At 38.2% G+C, this 23,635-nt stretch overlaps 1 protein-coding gene across 10 annotated transcripts in view; it reads right to left on the reverse strand.

Annotated features, from left to right (window-relative positions):
• The window catches only part of BNC2 (basonuclin zinc finger protein 2), a 350,887-nt gene that overhangs the window by 202,391 nt on the left and 124,861 nt on the right, over positions 1 to 23,635 (reverse strand). The window contains exon 2 of one of the 10 annotated variants that reach the window (XM_072858924.1): positions 22,064 to 22,126. The exons of the other annotated variants lie outside the window; for them this stretch is intronic. Coding sequence (XP_072715025.1) covers positions 22,064 to 22,126 — 63 coding nt within the window. The remainder of the gene's footprint in view (positions 1 to 22,063; positions 22,127 to 23,635) is intronic. 10 annotated transcript variants of the gene reach the window in all.

Below are 23,635 nucleotides of genomic sequence, written 5' to 3' on the forward strand. Positions count from 1 at the left end.
TATATTATCTCACTATACTGTTCTTGGACACATCACATCATGAGATGTACTTTTGCTCTTGGGCTCTTATATCTACATGTTACCCTAATTTTCTTCTCATCTTCAATTCTCTGCTTTCTTTCCTTCCAGTAATTTTGGCATCCCCTTGATCTTTCTCATGTCGGTTGCTGAAATTCGCTCCCTTTCTCTCTTCCCACCTCCCACCCCTCCTTCCCTTAATGTGTGTGTGTGTCTATGCCATGTCATAGGGACATATCTCCTGTTATCTGTAAGTACAAATATATTAAGAAGGAAGGAGTATTATTTAACAGATCTCAAAATGTAAGAGAAGAATTATACACATGATACTATTAACAGACTATTTGTGAGTTTGTGTGTGCAATATTGATAATCTGAGTACAAAGATACATTAGCAAAGTAGATTATGAATGTACATCTCTTCCTAGTATCATTGGCCACCTTTCTCCCTGAACAAGACCAGTCATCTAACCCAAGCAGATTCCTCAAAACTATTTTCAGCAACGATTCTTTCCCCAGGCCTGCTTTTTTAGAATCAAAAGATCCTCAAAAATTGTGCATTGTAGGTACCAATATTCGCTAAACCAGACATAATGCATTTTTATAATCTTCAACTTTTTACATTTGTACAGATGTTATGTATTGTTAAATTATAAAATTCTAAAGTCACTTTAGATTGAGAAGTTACAGTGTAAGTCACAGGTACAGACCAAGTTGCACAGGCTCACAGAGACAATAATTCAGTCAGATCATGTACCCAGTCTTCGGAAGACATACAGAAACAACCTGTAAAAGACTTCATCATGACAAAATGAGAACTTGGGCTTTGTAAAATTGTCACAACCAGATGAGAAAAAAAATTGACGTTAAAAAAAAAGTAGAAGTATCTATTTCAAGCAACAAATCTTCAGAAAACTATTTTATCTGGGTTACATAGCTTTGCTTACATTTGTCTAACGTGGCAAAGATTTTCAGTTTAAGAGGTGAAAAATGCATTATTGCTCCTTTAAGAAACATAACCTTTAGCAAGCAAGCACTAGGGAGGCTAGGGAGTGAAGAAGTTTCTAGCAGTTATTAGCAAAAGGACATATAATGGACTTGCCATCCCATGTAATTTTAACCAAATTATGAGTTTTTACTCAAAGGAACCAACAAGCAAAATTATCATATCCTATTAAATTTTGCTACTGTTGTTGCTGGAAAGTTAGGTTATGCTGTGATCATTACAGCTAGCTATCTGTGTGCTGCCCTGAGCCAAGTCTGTGCCCTGCTGTGGAATGGACTATGGAGGCCTATAAAAGGAGGATTCAAGTCTTCCAGTTGCTGATTAGGGTCTTTGACGTATCCTATTTATTTTCAAAAAGGAAAAGACTACAAAAACTTCGCTTTCTATGGTTATAACTAAAATGCAGAAGAATCTGACAGTAAGTCATTGGCTACAAAAATAATCCAAGTGCATCTGCAAGAACTATTGTAATAGTTATATACACAGCTACACATACACATACATATATATATATCTATATATCTATATTTAAACCAGAACATGACTGGCTTACCACTGCAGGACATAAAACTTAGTTTTGTGTTTACACTGTACCTCTGATTGGAACTTGGATAGAGCTACTGTTGCTAGTTGGAATAAAATGTACGCTGTAATATTGTTGACATTACTCATGTTGGACAGACTGTAATGTAAATATACATTTTGCTACAGCTAGAAATATGGTTTTGATAGATTCTCAGATTTTAAATTGATTGTAACTCAGACCAGGTCTCTGCAAAATGAGTTGATATTTCACAAGCATATGAATGAAAAAATAGATGACAATGGATCAAATCTGGATCCGAATAATTTGACCTAGTGGTTTATGGTATTGTAATTTCTCTCCAACCTCTCCCACAATTTTCATACAAAGGAAAATATCTCAGGCTGTGTTGAGGGGATTAGAATTAGTCATGGTATCAACATGTTAAGATTTTAAAAGACTTGCAGACTATCAGGTATTCATAAACCACATTTCACATTTTTAGGTCATAATGTAATTATGAGGTATACAATACTTCATATATTGACTGGGTTGACTGAATAGGGTGAGTTAGTATTAGTAGGTAAAGGATGGCAGAGAACAAGATACAAAGTAAATATTAAGCTATAGAGTTCGCTTTTTCAACCCCAAAAGTCAACTATTTTCAAAGTAAACATAAACTTCCATCTCAACTCCCCACAGTTAGGAAGTGTCTTATTGCCCATAAGAACACCTCAGATTCCATTTTGCCTGCAGAAGCTTCTCTGGTTTTGCCTGCAAAGCTGCATCACAAGGCTCTGATCCCATTTTGTTATGCCTTGTTACCAGCATTTGGTTCCACTGGTAGACTCAGTTATCTGATAAAAAATAGCTCTCCTAGCTCTCCTAGATGCTCAATAGCTTTCAGTGTGAATAAAAAAAAAACCACAACCCCCTCATACTACTATTGACCATCTAGGAAACCTCTAAAAAGGATAACATAATTCAGTCTCATACAACTGAACTGCGTTGCCTCCTCTTCAGTTTCCTTCCTCATCGTTTGCCTGGTTGGCCTTCTACATGCCACCAGAAATTTCAAAGTAATGTGCAAAGCAAAATGAAAATTGAATTAAGCACATGAAATTTTAGCTAACATGATTTTATTTTCCTCCACCCCTTCTTTTGAAGTCCTCTTCTTATTTCTGGATCAGTGAGCATACAGTTCCTGATACATCATCACAAAAGGTTGGCATGAGGATTTACAGTACTTGCAACATTCCACTCTGGGATTGCTTCATTGTGAAAATAAGATTTGTTCTGTGTTGAACAGTGACCAGACTCCTGGCCCATAGTTGGAGCTTCTATGCACCACTGCAATACAAATAATGAAAACAGCCATAACAATAAAGAAAAATAGCTTTTTTAAAAGGTAGTTAAGTCTTATTTCTACACTAGTGCCCCCAGTTAGTCAAGCTGGTGACAGCATCTAGCACTGGCATTTGTTTCCAGTTTTGGAGATTCTGAGCTCCTCCTCATTACTCCTTTCTGCAGCGTAGAGAAGAGCAGAAAGATTACTGGGTGGTTTCTACAGCTATACAAGTGAATACAGCATTAAAGAATTTAGCTTCACCCTAAGGCCCTCTGCCTTAATCTTTGATCTTGTTTCATCTGCTTATCCAATGTCTCTTACCTGGTAATTTATGAAAATAAATACATAAATAAAAGGTATTCCACTATGGAATCAATAAAATAAGCAACAAAAAACAAACCACAAAAAAATCATGTTGCCTCACCCCCACTGTAATTCATGAAGAGTGTTTACATAATTCCACCTTCAAAGTCAGGCATTTGCAAAATTTAGCAGCTATCACCTACCTCTGAAATGCAAAATCACACGCAGAACCCTTTCAGCTAGCTACCATATGATCCCAAAAGCATGCCCCAGTAGCACATCCTGGGATATTTACCAGTCTCCAGCACTGGTTGTTATCACTACTTGCAAAAAGAGAGTTGGACTAGATCCTTATGGCTGTCTTCCAGCTTGAGATATTCTATGATTCTGTGAAGAGAAAACCTTGTCCTCAGACAATTTCAGCTTAAATGAGTCTTTGCCCTTTCCTGATGGCAACCTACAAGTCCCAGAAGGAGAGAGAGAGATAAAGCATCGTTGTTGCCACAGTGGGGCAGAATGGCAGCCATCTCTAGACAGTCATTTTTGGTGCACATCCATCCTGGCTCACCTGCTCCCTCAAACCTCCCCTCTAGGCAACAAAGCACACCTACATGTGTGAGAAAGAATACCTAAGTAACAGAACTCAAGCACCATACAAATTAAGGATCTACATCTATTTAACTTTGAAAACACATAAAAAACTGAAAACCAGGGGGAAAGGGTATATTTAAGGCAAAGAAAGTGGCTGATGTGGGCCAAGGATAGAAAAGTGAAGCAATAATTATTTTTTTCCTTCTTTTGCCACTCCTTTTTAAAGAAAATTATTACATTCATTTTCTCCCAGATCTAGCAGTGATATCTATCCAATTATTTGTACAATTTTTATCACAGATCTAACAAAAAATGAGCAGCCTCCGTGTATGCAAAACGCTTTGCCAACCCCACTTCTTTCCTGTCCATGCAGTTCCAGTTTTCCACTATAAACCTCAGCTCCAATTGATATATTCCTATTTTGGTAAAGGCAGAATAACAGTTGGCCTGACTAACTTCTAGAAAACAGATCAAATCTAACTCAGATTTGTCTGCATGGCTCAACTGTGACTGTGAAAAATTTGTGCTTAGTATCATCGCCATGCTTAAGGCCTTTCAAGAAAAATCCAGATACAATGCTACAATGCATTTGTACCCATATTGTAATGTGGTCTTATTATCCTTTTTTTCTCATTAAGAAAACACCAAACAAATAATTCATGGACAATTTGTTCAAAAAACTTCAGCAACTACTTATTCATAAACCACAGGAATAAGACATACTCTTAACAATTAATAAGGATGGTGCTGAAAGAGACATCACTACTAAAAAGTTGCTTCATTTAAGAAAATTTAGAGGCAGATGCAACAGCTTCTTCAAAAGGAAATGCTTACATTTTCCAGTAACTTTTTTTTTTAATTAGCATTAGGCTGGCCATTTTTTATTCCTTAGCACAGAATAAATCTAAATGTACCACTTCATCTTGTTATATATGGAGTTCTACTCCATCAGTTCATTCTAAACTGGAATAAATCAAGCACAATTCAAGGATAAGTCTAGGAATGCCTGCCACATCAGACAGTAATTGCTCAATTCATAAAAATAATATTTGTAAGTGAATCACATGGGTTTTGTGCTACCTGTTGATGCTGTAGAAGGAAGCCTGTTTCAAACCAGTTCCCCAAAAGAAAATACATACACTTAGCAGCAAAACATTGGGAGGATGTAACCAGGCACACAAACGATGATCTGGAAAAAAGTTATGCTGCTTTTTCTCTGCTAGCTGCCACTGAAATGGCACTCAGAACAAAAAATCTTCTTTTTTATTTATTTAATGGGAATTAAATCCTATTGACCTGCTTTTCACAACTGCTTGGTTTCCAAGATGTCACTGAAATCAGTGGAAGCTGCAGGTGCCTCGTGTATCTGGACACTCAGAGCATGTTATTCCACTAGCATTCTAGTCCAAAGTTAGGCACCAATCCTTCCAGTACTCCAAGCCTGTAATTCAGTTAGTGTTGTTAGTCCCATATGTAGACCAGTTCTGTGGACCTGTCAATTGCTCAAATGTGTATATTTCAATTTCTACTTTATTATTTTTCCACTAATAAAACAACACTGTCACCAACTAATGTAGCATTGGAGGGAAGTTTCTCGCATAACTTAACCACTGATTTTATGAGAAGTTGCTAAAAACATGGTTTGTCTGAACATTAAAGAACACCTCTTTGGTTTACATAAGGAGTATCTAATAAACTTAACATGCAAGTGTATATTTTTGTACCAAAACAGCACAACATAGCACTGCCTACAAATACTGAGCTGCATTTATAATGAACTTTGCTGTGCCTTGAGAAAGCAATGTCTGGAGGGTATTTGTACTTAATGAGGCAGGGGACAATGGGTTAAAAGAATACAATTCCCATCCTAGGAAAGAAAAAAACCTAAACTGTAACTAGGGGTAGAGTATGTAGCTCTTTTACACAGAATTCTGAGCAACTTCCTTCAGAGTTCTCTTTATCAGAATTGACAAATAAAAGGACTCTAATAGATGACAAAAATATAGCAAGAAATATTGTTCCATAATCACAATGTTTCTGCTATTATATCATGAACCTCACAGAACAGCTTTACAAAACAAAGTAAATTGACTTAAATGTGCATTTATCTTCAACATACAAAATGGGCTCAATTTACATCTCTGAACATTTTTCAGCCTAATATATGATTTCAGAAGGATGGGATGGCTTGTGTATTCCTGCAAGAGAAAATAGGGTCCTTAAAATAATATTTTATAAATATTAAAGCAGCTTGAACAGTTTGCATTTCACTGCAGCTAGCAGACTAACTTTTATATTCATCTAGTACAGCCACCCTCGCCTCCCATTCTCAGGGTTTACTTTTACATTTAGGCTGCGAAGTTTTAACAATGTCTGCAGCACTATCTGTTCACTCTGTAGTTCTTAATTTTGTTCTTTCCCACTCCTCCTCCACTCTGTCATAGCTTAACCCAATTATTTAAATAAACTAAAACAAACACACACAGAGAGTGTTCCTCAGAAATATCTCTTGGTGTATATTAGCCCAAAGAAACTAGTCTAGGGGACACAAAGCTTTTCTTTATTCATTTTCTAGTGACATTACTGAAGAATTGTTTCTTCACAGCTTCCAGCAGGATATAAACAAATGTACTTGATGCATGATAGGGATTAGGCAGAAGGAAAGTGACAGTTTAGAAGGCCAGAGCATAAATTGCAGGGGTTGCAAAAGCCTTAAGAAAGAAAAAGTCCTGCTTTTGAAAGGACGGGGAGGGAGCTCCAGTATCTCAGATACAGTAGAAACAACTAAAAACAAAAGTCTTCATTTTGTTTTCCACGACTACATAGCAGCCAAACTACATGCCATATACATACGGTAAAAACATTTCAAATATATTCAAGGTGAGGTATGACCTACGCTACAGCCACTAAAGCACACCGGGGAGAAAATATTTAATATGCTTTTCATTTAGAAATACCGATCACATTTTGACTGTCCAAACCCCAGCTTTTCAAATTCACTGGCCTGCAGTTCAGCACATACAGGCACATTAAGACCCCTTTAACCTGACATGCAGCTATTTTCCATCTTACCTGGGGTCTCAACTGGGACAAAAAGTGCTCAGCACCTCCAGGACTCGGGCTGTGCTCAGCCAGACTCCTTACAGGGCTCAGGCGTTCCCTTTCTGACTCCTGCTCCCACCCGCTTTCTCAACAGCTTCCCAGCGCTCTGGAGAATACTCTGATATGAACCTGAGTTTGCCGATAACCACTGCATCGTTTTCTTGGTGTCAGGCAGAAGAAAGCACTGGTACAAAACTTACAGTTACAAATTTAAAAATGTTTGGGGTCAAAGTTATATATATATATATATGACTGTTTGTTTTGCAAGTTTTTCCTTAATATTTCTATACTAAAATAAACAGTTATGTCAACTACAGGGTATGCAATGAGAAGGAAAAGCCTTGAAAGCTTTATACACTACAAAGACTAGTGATCCTTACACTGTCTTTCCTATGACCAAATATAATTTTGCACCACCTGCTGTACCTTTGTATCTTGTTTGGGCACCATAAGACAAGATAAAAGAAGTCACTTACACAAAATACAACTAATGTTAGTGATGAAAATAGTTTTAAAGTCCAAAAGAATAACTTATTAAAAAAAAAAAAAAGCGCCTATTTTCTGATTACTATTTTGGAGCATCAACTCCTTCAAGGGACGTGGAAAAATTAGTCAGGGATGCCAGCGCTACCTCTATTAATACCTAAGGGCATCCACTGGGAATTAAAGTACTCTGTCTTTAGATGCCAAAGCACCCTCAATTCCAAACAGGAATTGAGCAAAGAAAACTGCAAGTCCACAAAGTCCGCAATTGGACAATAGAACAAAAGTTAGCACAGTTTTAGAAGCTGACCATAATGTTTTCTCTGAAAGGCAGAAGAAATACATAAACCCATGCTCTCTTCTGGTGACAGGAAGAAATCCCAACAATATTTAGCTGATAACTGGCAGAATTTAAAGCAGCCTTCCAGCTGCACCATTGTGAGCAGTGGTACCCTGCTCTCGGGGAACAGCGGTACATATGCTGCCGATAGCCAAAGCACAGGCGGTGACCTCTGGCTGTGTGTCCTACCTGCAGCTACAGGCTGCCAAGAGAAGCGGCTGGGCTAAATCTGTAACTTCTTGAAACATCTTTACTTTGGAGATGCCCACAACCACCATTTCTGCTTACTAGGTCACTAGTCAGAAAAAGTCAGATTGTGTCTGCCCATTAAGGTTAGAAACAAGTGAGTTTGCACCTAACACCTGTTCAAAAGAATTTGACTTTGTACAGCCATTTTCTCTGCAAGTTTGTGAAGGCTGATAATTCTTTATTTGAGGAATGTCCAAGCAAAAAGCAAGTTGGGGCATTTTACCCAACACATCTCTTTTTTCAACCAGTTCAAGATTATCTATTTCCCTGAAATCCTGTGCAGTGTAATTTCTTCATTTTATAAAACAGCTGATGCACGGATATTAAAATCTCATGTCAGTAAATGCCCCTTCTCCATTCGACAACATAAAACTAACAAAATTTCAAAGGATCCCTCTGTATCGGGGGTCCAACCACTTATTTGTGAATATCTCTGCCTTGGTCCAGTTCCAAATTTTTTATACCTTGGTAGGTATAAAATAACAGATAAACTCTGCTAACACTTGTAGGCAAAAGCTCTGTTTACAAGATAGGCTGTTTTGAAACCGCACAGTAAGCTTTGCAAATCCTGCACCAAACCGTCCTTTGCTTTATCCATCATCATCAGGTGTAATCTTAAGCAAAACTTTATCAAAGTAACACACCACTTTCCTGCACGCTGATTTTACAAAACTGACTCTCTGAATGTTGTTCTACATGATGTCATCACACTGTAACTCACTTCATTTACAGTATCTGTTTCACTTCTACTCACAAGCTAATATAACTCATTTCTTTTTTTTAACTGTGCACAGGCTGCTAGACACATGTGCACAGCAAATGGAATCTGAACTTAGCTTAACAGCCTCATTTATTCCTGATGGTTTAAATTATTTCATCACAATTAATGACACCCCCTCAGCTTCCTGTGCAGTGCTGCCAGATGTTCAGAGACCACAAAGCCACTCTCTTCTTTGACGGCTAGTGACAAGTCGTCCTCTGAAGGACGTTCCCTCAGTGCACAGGCCGGATGACACCTCCATTGCTTAGCACCTCTCTACCTCCCTGAGTAACCATGGTGAGAGAAGAAGGAAGACATGAGAAACCAGCCCGTGCATTAGTAAGGACAAATTAAGTGAAGCGTTCTGAACTTGAAGGATCTCATCTCCTCCTACTGGAGTTTCAAGCCTCATTGTTTTATGAAAAAGACAGACAAGTGTTTGCCTTGACCTTCAAGGTGTTAAGTTTTCTATATTTCTTTCAAAAACGGCCTGTCCTTTCTTTAAAGGGGAGGAAAAAAGAAAAGAATAAAGGAGAAATTAAAATGGTAACCACATGGGCAATAAACTCTTACCTACAACGTTATCTCACTATCCCATCATCTTCAAAAGCAGAATGCAAAAATCCCTGAATCTTAGAAAAGTTTCACTCACATTCAGCTTGTTTTTTGGGTTTTATTTTGCTCTGCGAGCAGAAGCAGAATATTTTCCCTTACAGTGTTCCTCTCACAAGATTCAGGTATTTTTCTCTACAGGAGGAACCTGGACACCTTGCATGGGAAAAAAAAGGTGAAGTTGTGAGTCTGGACATTCTGAAAACGAGGATATGGCTCCATCTCTTAAAAGGCGTGGGCAGAAAGGGTAACAACTGTGCAACTACAACCCTGGAATAAAAAAACGGCAAGTGTCTTGCATTTTTAAGATTAAAAACCAAGCATCTCTGTTCCTGAAATTCCATCCACTATTTTGAGCACATATGGCAGACATTCTATTGACTTTTTTTTTTTTAATTAAAAAAAATGCTGATCTGTGTCAGGGACCGAAGGGCTGCTCAGTTTGCCAAAAGCATAGTATTAAAACAGAAAGGCCACCTGTGTTAGCCCACCCGATAGGAAGGTCAGGAGCTGGAAAGTCTGTCTGTCTCCTTCTCCTTTTTTTTTTTTTTTTTTTTTTTTTGTTAGACATACTTAAAGGCAGACTTGGAAGGGAAAAATATCCGCCATCAATACAAAATCTAGATAGCAGTGCCAGGAAAGCTTTGTACATGAGTCTGATTATGTGTGTGGCCACTCCAGAGTTATTTCTGTTAAGATAAAAATTAGTTCCTCACTTAGATTATTAAAAGTTACTTTGAAGGAAAGTCTCTTCAGAACTTTCCTAAAAATCCAGTAGCAAGACTGGAGGAAAGCAAGAGGTAACACATCATCTGCAATCTGTCACAGGCTTGTTTTTTTCACCTATTTTTTAAAAAGTGTTTTGAAAACTTTCACAGCACAGAGGTCATCACTGATGTTCTTTTAGTTGCTCATTAAAATCACTTTAGCAGACAATCCTGTAAAATGTTATGCTTTGTTTTCAGCATCAGGAGGAGGAGAGATTCATATAATGTGACGACAGGAACTCCTGAGCAGTGTCAAACTTACATTACCTTTTCCATATACACATGCATATATATGTGCATATAAGTTTATATATAAAATAAATACACACCAACAAATAAACCAAACTTACCTAGATACATACAAATAAAAAAACCCAACCTACACTGAAATGCATTGAGATTTATGGAGAGTCACATGGACTTCATTCTGTTGTCTCAGAATGTTTTATTGGGGGGAGTGGAGGAGCTGAATAAACTTTAAACTCTCATGTAGGGATGTATTGCCTGTGTGTCCCTGGCAGATGTGGAAAGGAGATGAAATGGGCAAGGGAGAATCGAATATCCCATCACTGCAGGTTTGTGAAGGGGAAAGAGCACTGCAAAGATCTCACATCTGGCAATCATTTGTCAATAGCTGGAAAGAGAACGGCAGGAAACTTTCTGGCTCTTGTGGAAGATGAAAAGACAAAAAACATGTGTCACACATGCACAGTGCTGGTACAATGACTACTACATTTATTCCCCCCCCCCCTTTTTTTAATTTAATGATCTTCAGATATACTTTACTCCATGGTCAAAATCATGCAGTCACTTGACTTGTTAAAGCTGCAGTGTATGTACATTTTTCAAATAAACCCCAGGGCTGATGTTAGAAAATCAAAATCATTCAAGCGTAGGCTGCCTGGTACTTTGGGCAGGAATCCTTGTGGTTTAGTCAATAAACAGAATCTAAATGAAAGACACCACAGTAACTAGACAGTAATGTTTTGAACAGTTCTTAACCCAAAAAATGAGAGAGACAGAGAAACAGAGGCTGACCAAGTGGCCAGATACAATGCTACCAAGTCCACAGAGATCACTCTACTGAATACAGCATCTGCGTTTGAGCACAAGGTCACTTGCTGTTTCTAAAAGAGAAAGTATTTTTATTTAGGGCTATTTTTTATGGTTCTTCTGTAGTTCTGTGTTTGTTTTTGTTTTTGTTTGGGGGTTCCGCCCCCATTTTTTCCCAGAGAGATTCTATTTACTCTGCAGAAATATCTGCTAAATAAAAAATATGAGGATCACTTTGCCCTTTCTGAGCCACAATGCCAGATTTTACTGTCTAATTCACAAGTATCACATTGTACAATATTGTGAACACTCCTGGGGAAAGAGTCATTACAACCTACAAAAATTGAATAGGTTTGTATTCACTGGTACAACTGATGGCCCTTCACAGCTAGCTTTCAATTCATTCTTCTGCTGCTTTTAAGAAGAAGCTGCTGCAGCAGGAGCACATCTTGTCCCTGTGACTCTGCAAGTAAATGCTGCAGGTTGTTTAATCTGGCAAAATCACAGTAGCCTGTCAAATTATAACAGGAACAATATCTCCCCCAAACAAGTCTGATCATGGTTAATTACAATGCAGACCAGAGAGCAGCCACAATTATTCATTATTACAGGAAGCACCTTATTTAAATTTTATGGAAATTTGCACTTGCACTCCAGTATGCCTGGGAAAAAAAAGGGAAAGGAACCCCACTCTACACAAGGAAGGACCTCAAAGATCTGAGACATCACAAGATACTACATATAAACTGGGAGTGAAATGTTGCCTCGATATTTACATCAAGACATCGCAATGGTGGTATTTACCGAGTCCAACCAGCACGCAAAATTGTTTTCAAGTAACTCTTTTTAGTTTAATCATAGGAGTTGTAAACACCAGCAAAATGCAATGAAGTGTATTTTAACTGGAAAAGGAAAAAACCCAAACCTATCCCTATAAAGATATAGATAGGTAGACAGATGGACAGACAGATGGATAGATAGACAGATAGCTATGTTTATCTATATGTCTGCACACATATGTACATATATGTCTTTGTGTGCAGTGCTGCACAAGTTGCACGCATCCTTTACATTAAGGACAACTGTTCTCCTTGATATGCTCCACAGTGCAATAAAGTTTCAGGTTCCAGACTTGCAGACAGGGAGAAAGGAGGGGTAGAGGGGTGAGGCTGCTTTAGGGTAGTCCATCTGTACCAGCATATCAATAAGAGCATACCATTAAGTGTCATTGGCATAAGCAAGTACAGCAGGGCGCCAGGGAAGAAAATGCTTCCACACATATGGGTGTGGGTAGGGAAACACACTGTTCACTGTGCACTGGGGCACTGCGTTTTTTTCTTTTTTTTTGCATTCCATGTGTGTAACTGAAATAATTCTGCTGATTTAGCTTTCGTTCAATTTTCCTCTAACAATTAGCTATATATCAGATACTGGCTTTACCCATCCCATTTATGCTTTGAGCTATCTCACTCTCACTACAATTGAGAGCATAGGCTTCAGAGCGTAAATTTACATGAATCATTATTCTTGGTAATATGGGCAGCTTCAGAGACAGGTTTAACTTTGCTCTAATACTTCAAGATCACAAAAGATCACAAAAGATAACCCCAGGGATGAGTTAGCTCAGAAAATGGTTTCCAAAAAACATCAAAAAAGGCGATTTCACCTCAGATCATTCCACAGATCCACTTTACAGCAGAGCCCAATAAACAGTTGTGACAGTAGCAATGGAAAGGTGGGGTGAATGAGCAAGGGTGTTAGACCATACAGGAGCTAGGATGGAGAAACGGTGTCTTTGCTATCAGAGAAACTGAATTCTGAAAAATTCTGAGCAAATAAAGCATTAGAAATAATACAGCACACTGAAAAGTTCTGCTTCAGAAGCATATGGACCTACAAATGGAATATTTTCAGCTGCTAGATCCCCCTAACTAGCTGTTCATAAAGTCACATGTAACAGTAGGAGATGAGTAACACTGACAATATTCAACACTTAAGAAAGGTTTCCATCTTCAAGACACTGACTAAACATTAACAAACTACTGGTCTACCAGATATGTATTGAAAAGACAACAGGGTTACTATTTAAGCTGGAAGTGAACTTTAATGACTGTTGCAAGCTTGCCATTCTGCTTGCACTTCAGGATTATGCTTGTTTTTATACATTAATAAAACATTATATATGCACACATAGACATACTAAGATATGCGCACACTTTTCACCCTGCTCACTGCTCTGCTGTGTAGTATTCTAAGAAGTGAGAAACACCAACGCATTGGCCACGATGGCATCATCTCCAAGCTCTCCTTAGCTACCAAGGAAAACAAATAGGGCCTGGAGTACGCTCTCTAAGTGTATATATATATATACACATACAGACATATATATGTATTAGTAAGTATGGACTCTTTATGGCCTGCCTCAGGTCCATTATGAACAACCTCTCTCTTGAACAGTGCTTGGAGAGCAGGGAGAGGGCACTCTCTCATCTGAGTAGGTTTACGAAATCAAATAGATTTCAGTTAACTAAATATGTGACCATTAGTTGTTTTGGGGTTTATTTTTTTGCCTGCTTGTTTGTGTTTTGGGGTTTTTTTTTACAAAAATGTCAAATAGAAAGGGAAAAGAGAGGGTTGGACAAAACTTAGCCTTTAAAATCTGACAATTTCTGGATCAAGGGAAACATTCATATCTCTTTCAATGCTGGAAGCATCTTGTTATTTTTAGTGGAAACAAGGGCAGTTTCCAGCAGCTGCAGACCCAACTCACAATGTTGACTAGACAACATCAACACATATGCAGAGAAAATAAGGTTCTAGCCGACTGCTCTCCCTTCTAACCCAGTCAGCACTACCAGCTCTAATTCTGCTTGAAAGAACCTTCCAAGATCCTCTCTATTGAATGAAACAATGAAACATATAGATTCCGCCAAGATTCAAATTATGTGTGTTTCAAATCTGTACCTTCCTTACTGTCATCTTGAGTCATCCTTTGAAATTATTGTTGGAGCTCTCTGCACCACAGGTTGCCATGCAGTGATAGTAGAGCTAAGATGCAAATGAACTTGGGCAATTAAAACATCTTGAATGACTCTGGAGCAGTGAGTTCTGCCTTCCAATGGCAGAATAAGTTACCTTATTTTGCTCTTGAGAAAAGCAGCCCACACAGAGCTTTGTGAACCTGCAGCTGGGCTGCTTTTGGCATGCAAGGTAATTTGGATTGCTCCACTACAAGGCACATTACTACACACTGAAACACCTTGCGTTATTAAAGCTGCCTTCAAATAAAAAAATGCCAGTGACCAAGAGCTCCTGACTGCTAAAGCAAAACTGAAGGCTGTCTCTATTTTTGCATGGTTGACCTGTCCTAATTCTGAGCATAAAACTACACAGGAAACAAGTTATATTCACAAAGCCGGTGTGTTGCATGCTTTTTCACCTCACAAAATCAATGCCATGTGGACCTGTTTTTTCACTGTACGTTCTGGATAAACTGTGCAGGCTTACAGTGCAGGTATGCTTTTGCCATAAAAGTAGTGCCAACCAAAAGATGGCTAACTAAACCATGGCTTGAATGTCATATTAATATTCCTTATCTATAGACCATTTTGTTCATACTCTCTTTTCTCTCTTAAATGCTTCAGCTTTGTAAGTACGTTTCCTATTAATGTAGCATGAAACTTGTGGTATAAGGGATTTCTCACCTCTTGCCCAGATCATGTCACTCCCCTCTTTGATGTGGAAGGTAAAGGAAGCTGATTCAAGTCCAAGCTCTTCATCCTAAACTTCAAGGCTCTGAACAACTCTGCTTCTGGCTACATTTCTGTTCCCCATCATATTCCTTTCATTCTGCTCCCTGAAGCCCATAGCCTTCCTCCTCCCTTGTCTATTTAGCCAGCTCTTGCCTTCAGACTTTCTTCCACGTCCTTTTTCACACCTGGGCAGTTGCTGTCACTGCATTCCACTTGTTCTTTAAAACAACTAATTTCTTCTGTGAAGCACAAAAACCTTAAGCCACCTAGGGAAAGTCGTCTCTGTCCTACCATTAAATGTCAATCGCAATGCTCAGAGAGACAGTCATCCTAGGGCCACTGAGTGTTTCACAACTGGATCACTCCAAACATCTGTTTAGGTTATGACTGTTTACAGGAGGGGCCCATCTAACATTGCTTGTTCGTATAGTGCTAGGTATACTACTACCCTTAAATAAAACACACTTTTAATGTCGTCATTAACAGTTTAAAACCTTTTCCTACAAACAAATCTTTCTGTCATTGGCTGCTAATATACATATATACTTTTTTTTGGCAAGAATTTAAATAATTTCAAATGTAAAGGATGCCTTCACAGGATAATATTTATGATCAGGCATTCTCAAAAACTGGTGAAACAGGATGTTTAAGATATTAGAGAGATTTAGAATCAAATCTATGAGCAAGATATAACAATATTCTACCCTCACCAGCAGGATTATTGAGCAGAAGTCATGAGAGAAAAAAAGGATAGTCTGAACAAAATTTTAGTCCCACCTGGAAGGAGAAAGTTGAAATACCACAGATAGATTGGGAAGTCCTTACTCTGGAAAACAAAGTGGGAAGAGACTTTTGTTGAGACATTATGCCTTAAAAAGAAAAAAAAAATCCTGAAGGCAAGAAACCCTTTTTTCTCACTGCCATTGTTTGTCAAATATCAACTGTGCAAGACACCTATTGTGTCCAAAGAACTTGAAAGTCTGGAAGACAGATACCAAACGACAATTTACACTTGAAACTGAAGGGAGAATTTCTTCAAGCAACTTCCTTCTGCACTCCTATGCAACGATTTTTTTTTTGGAGCTTGTAGGCCAAGAAAAATGACTGTGTCTTTAGGAAGGCACCTGAAAAAGGATAACACATCTCCATCAGATCAGGAGATTTTCTATGGCAGAGACATGAACACTAAGGCTACACAGAGATGGCAATGGAGGAAGGACATAAAGGCATTCCAGAGCTATCACAACAAAATGAAAGCAGAAATGCAATTTGATAAGAAGGCTAAAACATAGCACCAGGTCCTGTCTCAATGTTTATGCTTTCCCTATGTAAACCATTAGTTTACATTGAACTCTTAACCTCAGACGGACTAAAAAGCAGTAGTGGCCTGATACACAGTTGCAATATTCCAGCATTACAAGTCAGCTTCCTTTGTGATGGACTGAAGGTTTTATGGCACAAAGTGTGAGTGTTCAGACACCTGGCTTCTCCAGCATTTATTCCATTCCATAGCTCTCAGGAAAATCCATTTCAGAACTGATGTAAATGGATACAGAACCCATGCTTCACATGAAAGTCCTTTCATTTTGGACAGTCTAGCAACTGAAATCCAAGAATGTATCCAAGGAATGGAGAGTCACAGTATCTGAAACATTAACGTGGTATCTCACCATCAAGCGCAACGTGGCCACCACAACTGACCTCTTTAATCTAGCACAAGTATTCACTTTAGAGAAAACTACCACACAGGCAAAATTCTGTGTTTGAAATGAAGCATTCATAGGACTTAAAATTTCCTCACAGAATATAAAAAAATATATCTTTTCCAAGACTTCAGAAACAGATCTATTCAATCTACTATTAACTGTAAAAACTAAAGTTAGAGTTGTTTTTTTTCTAAATGAGCGACAGACTTTTATATGAAGTTGCTGTTTTTCTTATCTAATCAACTACCACAGCCTCAGAGTTACAAGTTATGTTCTCTTCATAACAAGACCATCGTGTTTTTTAGTATAGTCACTAGCTCCTGTACTTGGGTATCCCACAGCCACTTAGATCTGTGACATGACACGTGTTTATTCCTGTATCTTAAAGCTCAGGTTATCTTAGTTATTGTAATGCAGACTTTTACAGCCACTGTCTAGCTCAGTGCACCCTGAACTACAAAGGACCCAAAACACTGCACCCAAGAACAGTCACTTTCTCCAGGAAGCAGATTAATACTGTATCATTGTTCTCAGTTTCCAATTCAGACCCTAATTTCATATCTAATTCAAAATTACCACCCTATTTTTCAAATTTCTTCATGGAGGCAGAAAGACTTAACGAAGTACCTTCACATCTGAATTTCCAGTGGATCTGAATGCACTCCGGTGATTCATTTTGACAATGTATTTTAACACCCTGCAGCTACTAAATAACATGGTCTCAGTCCTCACTTCTCTTATCGGTCCTTTTTCTTTCCACTTGCACTGTTACATGTATACGGGACTTTCTCCATTACCCTTTTTCAAGCCATTAAGTCATCTTTCTTCAGCTCTCACCTTGTACTTTCCTATTCAGTGTGGCCAGCTCAACCCCAGTGACTTTTTATTTTCCATTACTGCATCTTTCTGTTCTTCTTTAACTAAAGTACCCTACATAAACGGGCTCACACCTCTCTGCATTTATATTCCAGCTTTTCTTTCTCCTCTGCTTCAAGGATTCTCATGTTGTTTAAGAGCATGGACACCATCTTAAGAGACAAAATGCTGTGCGGACCACTTCTCCTCCCATTTATGGTCATGGGGAGCACCTCCCCTCCCACCTGCAGTTACTTACCATCCCACAATTATTGTGTACATGGAAAAGTACAAGCAGGAAAATGTTCATGCAATTCAGCAGCAGAAAGCAAAGAAGAAAGCCAGCATCACATGGCTCAGCTCTCCATAAGCCACCAGCAAGTGCTTCATAGACCAACAAAAATTAGTAAGTCTGTGATCTTTCTTCATCCCACTGCACCATCTTGCTTTTCTGCTCATGATCATCACTGTAATTGTTCAAAACAATATGCATAGCAATACAGCACAAAGTAATTTCTGGATCTGTTCTGCACCTTAGCTCTCTAGACTCCCTGGACTCCCTCCACTCCTAATTACTATATGCAATGATCCGTTATATTAAGGTTCAAACTAGACCTGAATTTTCCAAAACAGCCCTTGATATCTGCAGAACTCCAGGGTAGAAGATGGTAAGTTTTGCATCAGTGATAGGTATATTAAAACTTGAGGACTGTATTGACTTTAAAGTATAAAAATTAACAATACAACCAGCATCGTATTTCAAACACTAGGGAAGACAAGAAGTTGGAGACAGTACTCTGAATGTTAGCAAATAGACACCTGTACACACTGAAGCTCCCTGAACACATTTTAAGTCACACAAAAACATGTCAGAGAAAGTTTATCTCCCAGGAATTAAAAACTATTCTCTGATAAGTTCAATACAGAAATGTACACTACAATCTGTTTTGTCATCTATATTCCCAAGTGGTAAAAATATTAAAACCAGCTTGAGAACAAGTATAATTAGCCAAGCATTTAGTGTCTTTCACTTCATGAATTCTAATATTTTCCAGGTTTGTGAACCTCGTTTGACTGACGGGAGAATAAATGGAATTAAAACCTGTTATTACTCCTGTTATTACTTTTATTTCAAATGAAATTTGTACCTGACCTGTCTTTTTTTCTTTGGTCCTTTTTGTTCGTGTGCTGTGGTGCAGACAGCAGGCAGTGTATGAGGATTCAAACACTTTGGACTCTATATGTCATGCAAATTCATAGTCTGAGATTGTTTGATACTGTGCTGACTGCTACTAAAATTTTTGAAATAATGTTCAAGCTTTAATGATTGGATGACATTTGTCTGATACAAAGCTAAATTTCTTTCTGTCAAAAATGCAGAAATGAATGAAAAGGGTCTTTAAAGTGTCCCTCTCCAATCCCTGGGGCATGGCAGTGGTGAGAGCACAGCTACTGTGCAGTATCTCTCTCAAAGGAATAACAACTCTGTGTGAAGGAGCTATTTACAACTTGCTTTGTGTATCATCAGCAGAAACAGAAGATAGAACAACAAGCGTAAAGGCTTTTCCCCATCTATCCTTCCTGACCTTTATCCCACCCACCCACCCAGGAAATAAGGGGAGGCGGGAGCAGGGGGCACAGCCTTTTATGTCAATAGGGGTTTTTGAGGTAATACTTATTCTGAGCTACAGGAAAAACATCCTGTAGGAGCCCAATCCTTTGCTCTTCCCCTCCCCACTCAGACATGGACATACATGTACATACTGCCTTCCCATACCAAGTCTGTCCAGGGGCAATAAGGACCTGACCATGGAATAAATTAGGAGTGATGCTCTTCTGACCAGGAGTTGAAAAGATAGGCCAAAAGGAGAGAAGCAGCGACAAGAGGTAAAAGTGAAAGACACTTCAATGACTGGTGCAGCTAATGGAAAATGCCCAGCACCAGATGCTTCTTCTAAATAACAGTGAGACTCAGAGCACCTTTTGAGGCCAATGCCAGTGACCATCAAGGAAAGGTTAAGAGTAATGAAATTTGAACAGGTCATAGGGAAACTCTGCAACAGGCAGACTACTGGTCGGAAGACATGCCACCACTGTGGGAATGTCACTGTCACTGTGGAAATTTTTCTGTAGTTCCAAAGGGGCTTGAGGGTTGCCGGAAAGCACCCCTGAGACTCCTGGGGAAGCACCAGCATGTTCTGCAGTCCCAGAGATGGTGCCAGGAGTCTGGATACCGAGACTGAACCGAAAGTTCAGAAAAAGGGGAGAGGATAGTATTCATTTCAATCTTTTCCCTATTTTATAGAGGCAATTTCTGTCCTTTTCCTCTAACAATTTTTATTCTTCACCTAAGGCACACTAGACTACAGTCTGATATGTTTGTTTTTTTCCCTCATTGGAAGCTACTGCTGTGGCCCATTGGCACCAACAGAACCTTAGCCTTGACTGACAGGCATGCTTTCAGACAAACAGAGCAAATGCAAGGATGAATCAGCAGATGGTCCCCACACTCATGTAGCTAGCCCAAAAAGATCCACGAAAAGGTTTTCTGAAGCAGAAGGCAAAGCTTGCAGCACTTGCTTCAGTTCTGAGATTTAAGATATTACAGTCAGAGAAGGCACCTGTGCAGATCAAGGAACTCAGGTACAATTACCTGTGGGGCTTAAGGACTTTGGCAGAAATACCATTTCAGTCAGTAGTGTAATGACACTTTGCATATCAATACACTGACTACCATGAAGGAGAGATTTTCAATACAGTATAGAATGTTTTCATCACTAACAGAAAATTGCAACAGAAGATGCAGCCTGGAAGAAAAGAAAAACCCCAAGAAACAAAGCATGGAGGAAAAAAAAAAATCTCTGATCTAAAAGATACTGTTGTAAGTAATGCATTGTTGAAGGCCATACTTAAAGCCGGTTCCAAATTTGCAACTATCCTACATGTTGCTGTCATATAAAATGTTACAAACATGTTTTCTCACCAACAATTTAAAGCACATTTTATAAGAAAATTCAATAGATTTTTTATTACGTGGCTTCCTTCTTAGTGCAGCTTTCTAAGAAATGGGCAGTGTATCAGTAAAATCATAATATTAAATTAACAAGTTATTTGGGTCAGAATATAATAATATAGTCTTTGGAGTGAGATCAATGAATCAAGGTGGTTTTCTTTGTAGGTGAGGCATGAATTTGGTTGTGGTGAATGGAGGAGGAAAAGAGAGTGAACATGATTTGCTTCATGAGAAATAAGAACACTACCAATACACAGCTCTGTTACTGAGTATAGTCATTAATTTAAAAACTTTTCCCTCTCTGTTATACGAATTTTTAAAAGCCTCAGAAGAGAAGTATTTTACTTTTGCTTTGCAATTAGACTGTGTCTAAAATCTTCATCATGTTCTTGGTCAAAGATTAATGGGACTTCCAGCAAAGGGCTGAGGAGATGATATACTATTGGATGGAACAGAAACACAGTAAAATTCCCCAACAAACAGCGTATCCAGCAGCTCTCATTTTTTTTGGAGGATGATGAAGAATCTTCACAATAGATGTAAGATCGGATTCATCTCGCCTTCCTATCTTTCTGTCATTCTGAGGTCTACACATAAGCCCTGCCAATTTAAATTGTTGAAGGTTGAAAAGTACTGGAACTGAACTGGCTAGTAATTTACACTTGTGGTGTAAATGATGTGGTGGCTCCCATGTCTGTATCAGTCAACTGAGTCCACCTCAGTCTGTGGCAAGCACCAGTTGTTTGGCAGTAGAGAGGAAGACTACCTAAATAAATAAACTAAATATTAATGCCCTAAGTCTTTTAATGAGGTATTTAGTCCCTGAGATAATGCCAGACATGTAAAAGGGAGGAGTATGCATTACTCTGTAAATCAGAACAACTGTTGGCACGTTTTATTGTCCTTATCACTGCTCAGCCGACCACAAATAACACTAACCAAGTGACAGTGTTTATGCAGCACTTCTACTGTGAAAAATCAGTTCACATGCAAGATCAAAACAAGAACGAGATTAATTTCTTTCCTAATATTTTATCATCCTTCTTCAGTTTCCAAGTAAAGAGCAACCTGTTTGTTTGCTTCTCTCTCTTTGTTAAAGACAGCCTACTCCCTGGAGAACCTTGTTTGTTTGTTTTATACATGTTTTTACAGGCCTGTTAATAAAACGGGGGTGGGGTGGGGGTGTACAGGTAAAAAGTAGTGCCTGGAAGTGGCCTCAATACTTTGTCAGCTGTGGTGCCAAGGAAGTTCAGGCTTAGTCCACACCCAGAAGATGCAGGGGTGTGTGTTTCTGCCTTCCACTTCATAGTCGAGTCTAACAAGGTAGAGGAGCAATCTGCTGAAAACATACTGCCCAAATGAAAGGATATCACTAAGCCTGCCTATGGTCCACACTGTCCTGTCCTACGTAGCTCTGAAAATCCCTGCTTAGGTTGAGGTTAAGCGCTTACCTAAAGATACAAGAAAACAGCTAAAACCAGTCCAAAAATAACTAAACTTAATAATTCACTAGCAAAGAGTCTACATTCTAAAGTAATTCTGGAAACAATTCTACAAGACAAGAAAAGGAAATTTTCCAAACCTGCGATGGGAGTTTTATCTTGACAAGACTGAAAGTATCTGATCCCTGAAAATATTTTTTTTTCTGAAAGAGTAAAGAACAAAAACAGTGAAAAGAAATTAAAGCATATGTACTTGCTCCAATTTGCATTTTATTTATGGGCCTTAACACTGTCTGATTTTGCTGATGATTTTTGTGGGCACAGTCAGACGGTAAGTTCTCTCAAGTAACAAAGCTAACAAACTATCAACATTGCTACAAAGTCAACATGAAACAACAAATAATTTATGTACCTTTCTGTCAAAGTTTTCCTGTAGATACACGTACAGATTGTTTCTTCTATTTCTCATTTTCCAGTCCTTCCTAATGCAGACTCCATATATAAGCCAAGTACATAACTCTAAGCACATGAAACAACACTCCATGCCTAAATGCTTTGCTTATTCATAGCCCAAATATCCAAATAATTTTTTTCAAATTTGGCCTTGAAAGAACTTGTTAACAAGAATTATTTACATAACAAGGTTAAAAGTTATGGGGGGTTTTTTTGAGCTACCTGCAAAATAAAATGTTGCAATTCTCTAAAACTCTAAAACAGCTGGGAAGATTTTGACCAAAGTGTAAAAGAATATACTGAAAACCCACAAAACAAATGCCACATCTTTAACAGAGGTGGAAGCATGAAAAAATTCATGTGTAAAAGTGATGAGCAGTCACTGATTTTTTTTTTTTTTAAATTCAGTATAGTACTGACTGCCACGTGCAAGTATGGTATATAAAGACTGGACTTAAAGCCCTATGTAAAGAATTGTACAACTGATAATATTCAGTTCTGTATCTGCAAGATTTTTTTCTTTTGATTAACTTTTCTTGATGTGGTATGCACACCATGAACACAAGAGAGATACATATTCATCCTTAAATGATATCTCAAGACCTATCAAGAAAGAATTCTTAAAGTGACAATTTAAACTTTCTTATTATTGCAAACAAAGAATCTTTCTACAGAAAATAAATATAAGTCATCATCTTTCAAGACCTGTCTTTATTAGGAAGGTTGCTTCAAAACATATGAATCCACTTAAAAATGGATCCAGTTGTAGTACTCCAAAACCCTGATGTAGATATATTTAATCAAGTTCAACCCATGTTCACAGAGATCTAGTTTTGAGTTCAGACACACAATTGAATTATCATGGTTTAAAAAATTGTTGTATATCAGCTTAACCATGGTACCTAAATGCATGTGCATTTATTGCCCACTGTAAACCTGAGATAAAATGTGGACAGTTAAGGTTCTGTGAAAGAGATTTTTGCTCACACGTTTTTACCTCACATTTGTTGTGGTAAGTGGATGGAGCTAATTACTGTAGCTCAGCTGACTTACAAAACTAGATCATATTCCGAGCCATTATTCATTGAATTACTGGTTTAGTTCAACATCGTTACACCAAAATCTAAACTGGTTTAAACAAGTCTACATTACAGCTTATAGTAGCATAATTAAATGAGTATATACATGCATGAATATATAGATGTCTATACAGATGTGTTTCTAGATGTGTGTATATAGATATATGCATACGTATGTGT

The sequence above is a fragment of the Ciconia boyciana genome, chromosome 4, assembly GCF_034638445.1.
Source record: "Ciconia boyciana chromosome 4, ASM3463844v1, whole genome shotgun sequence".
NCBI lineage: Eukaryota > Metazoa > Chordata > Aves > Ciconiiformes > Ciconiidae > Ciconia > Ciconia boyciana.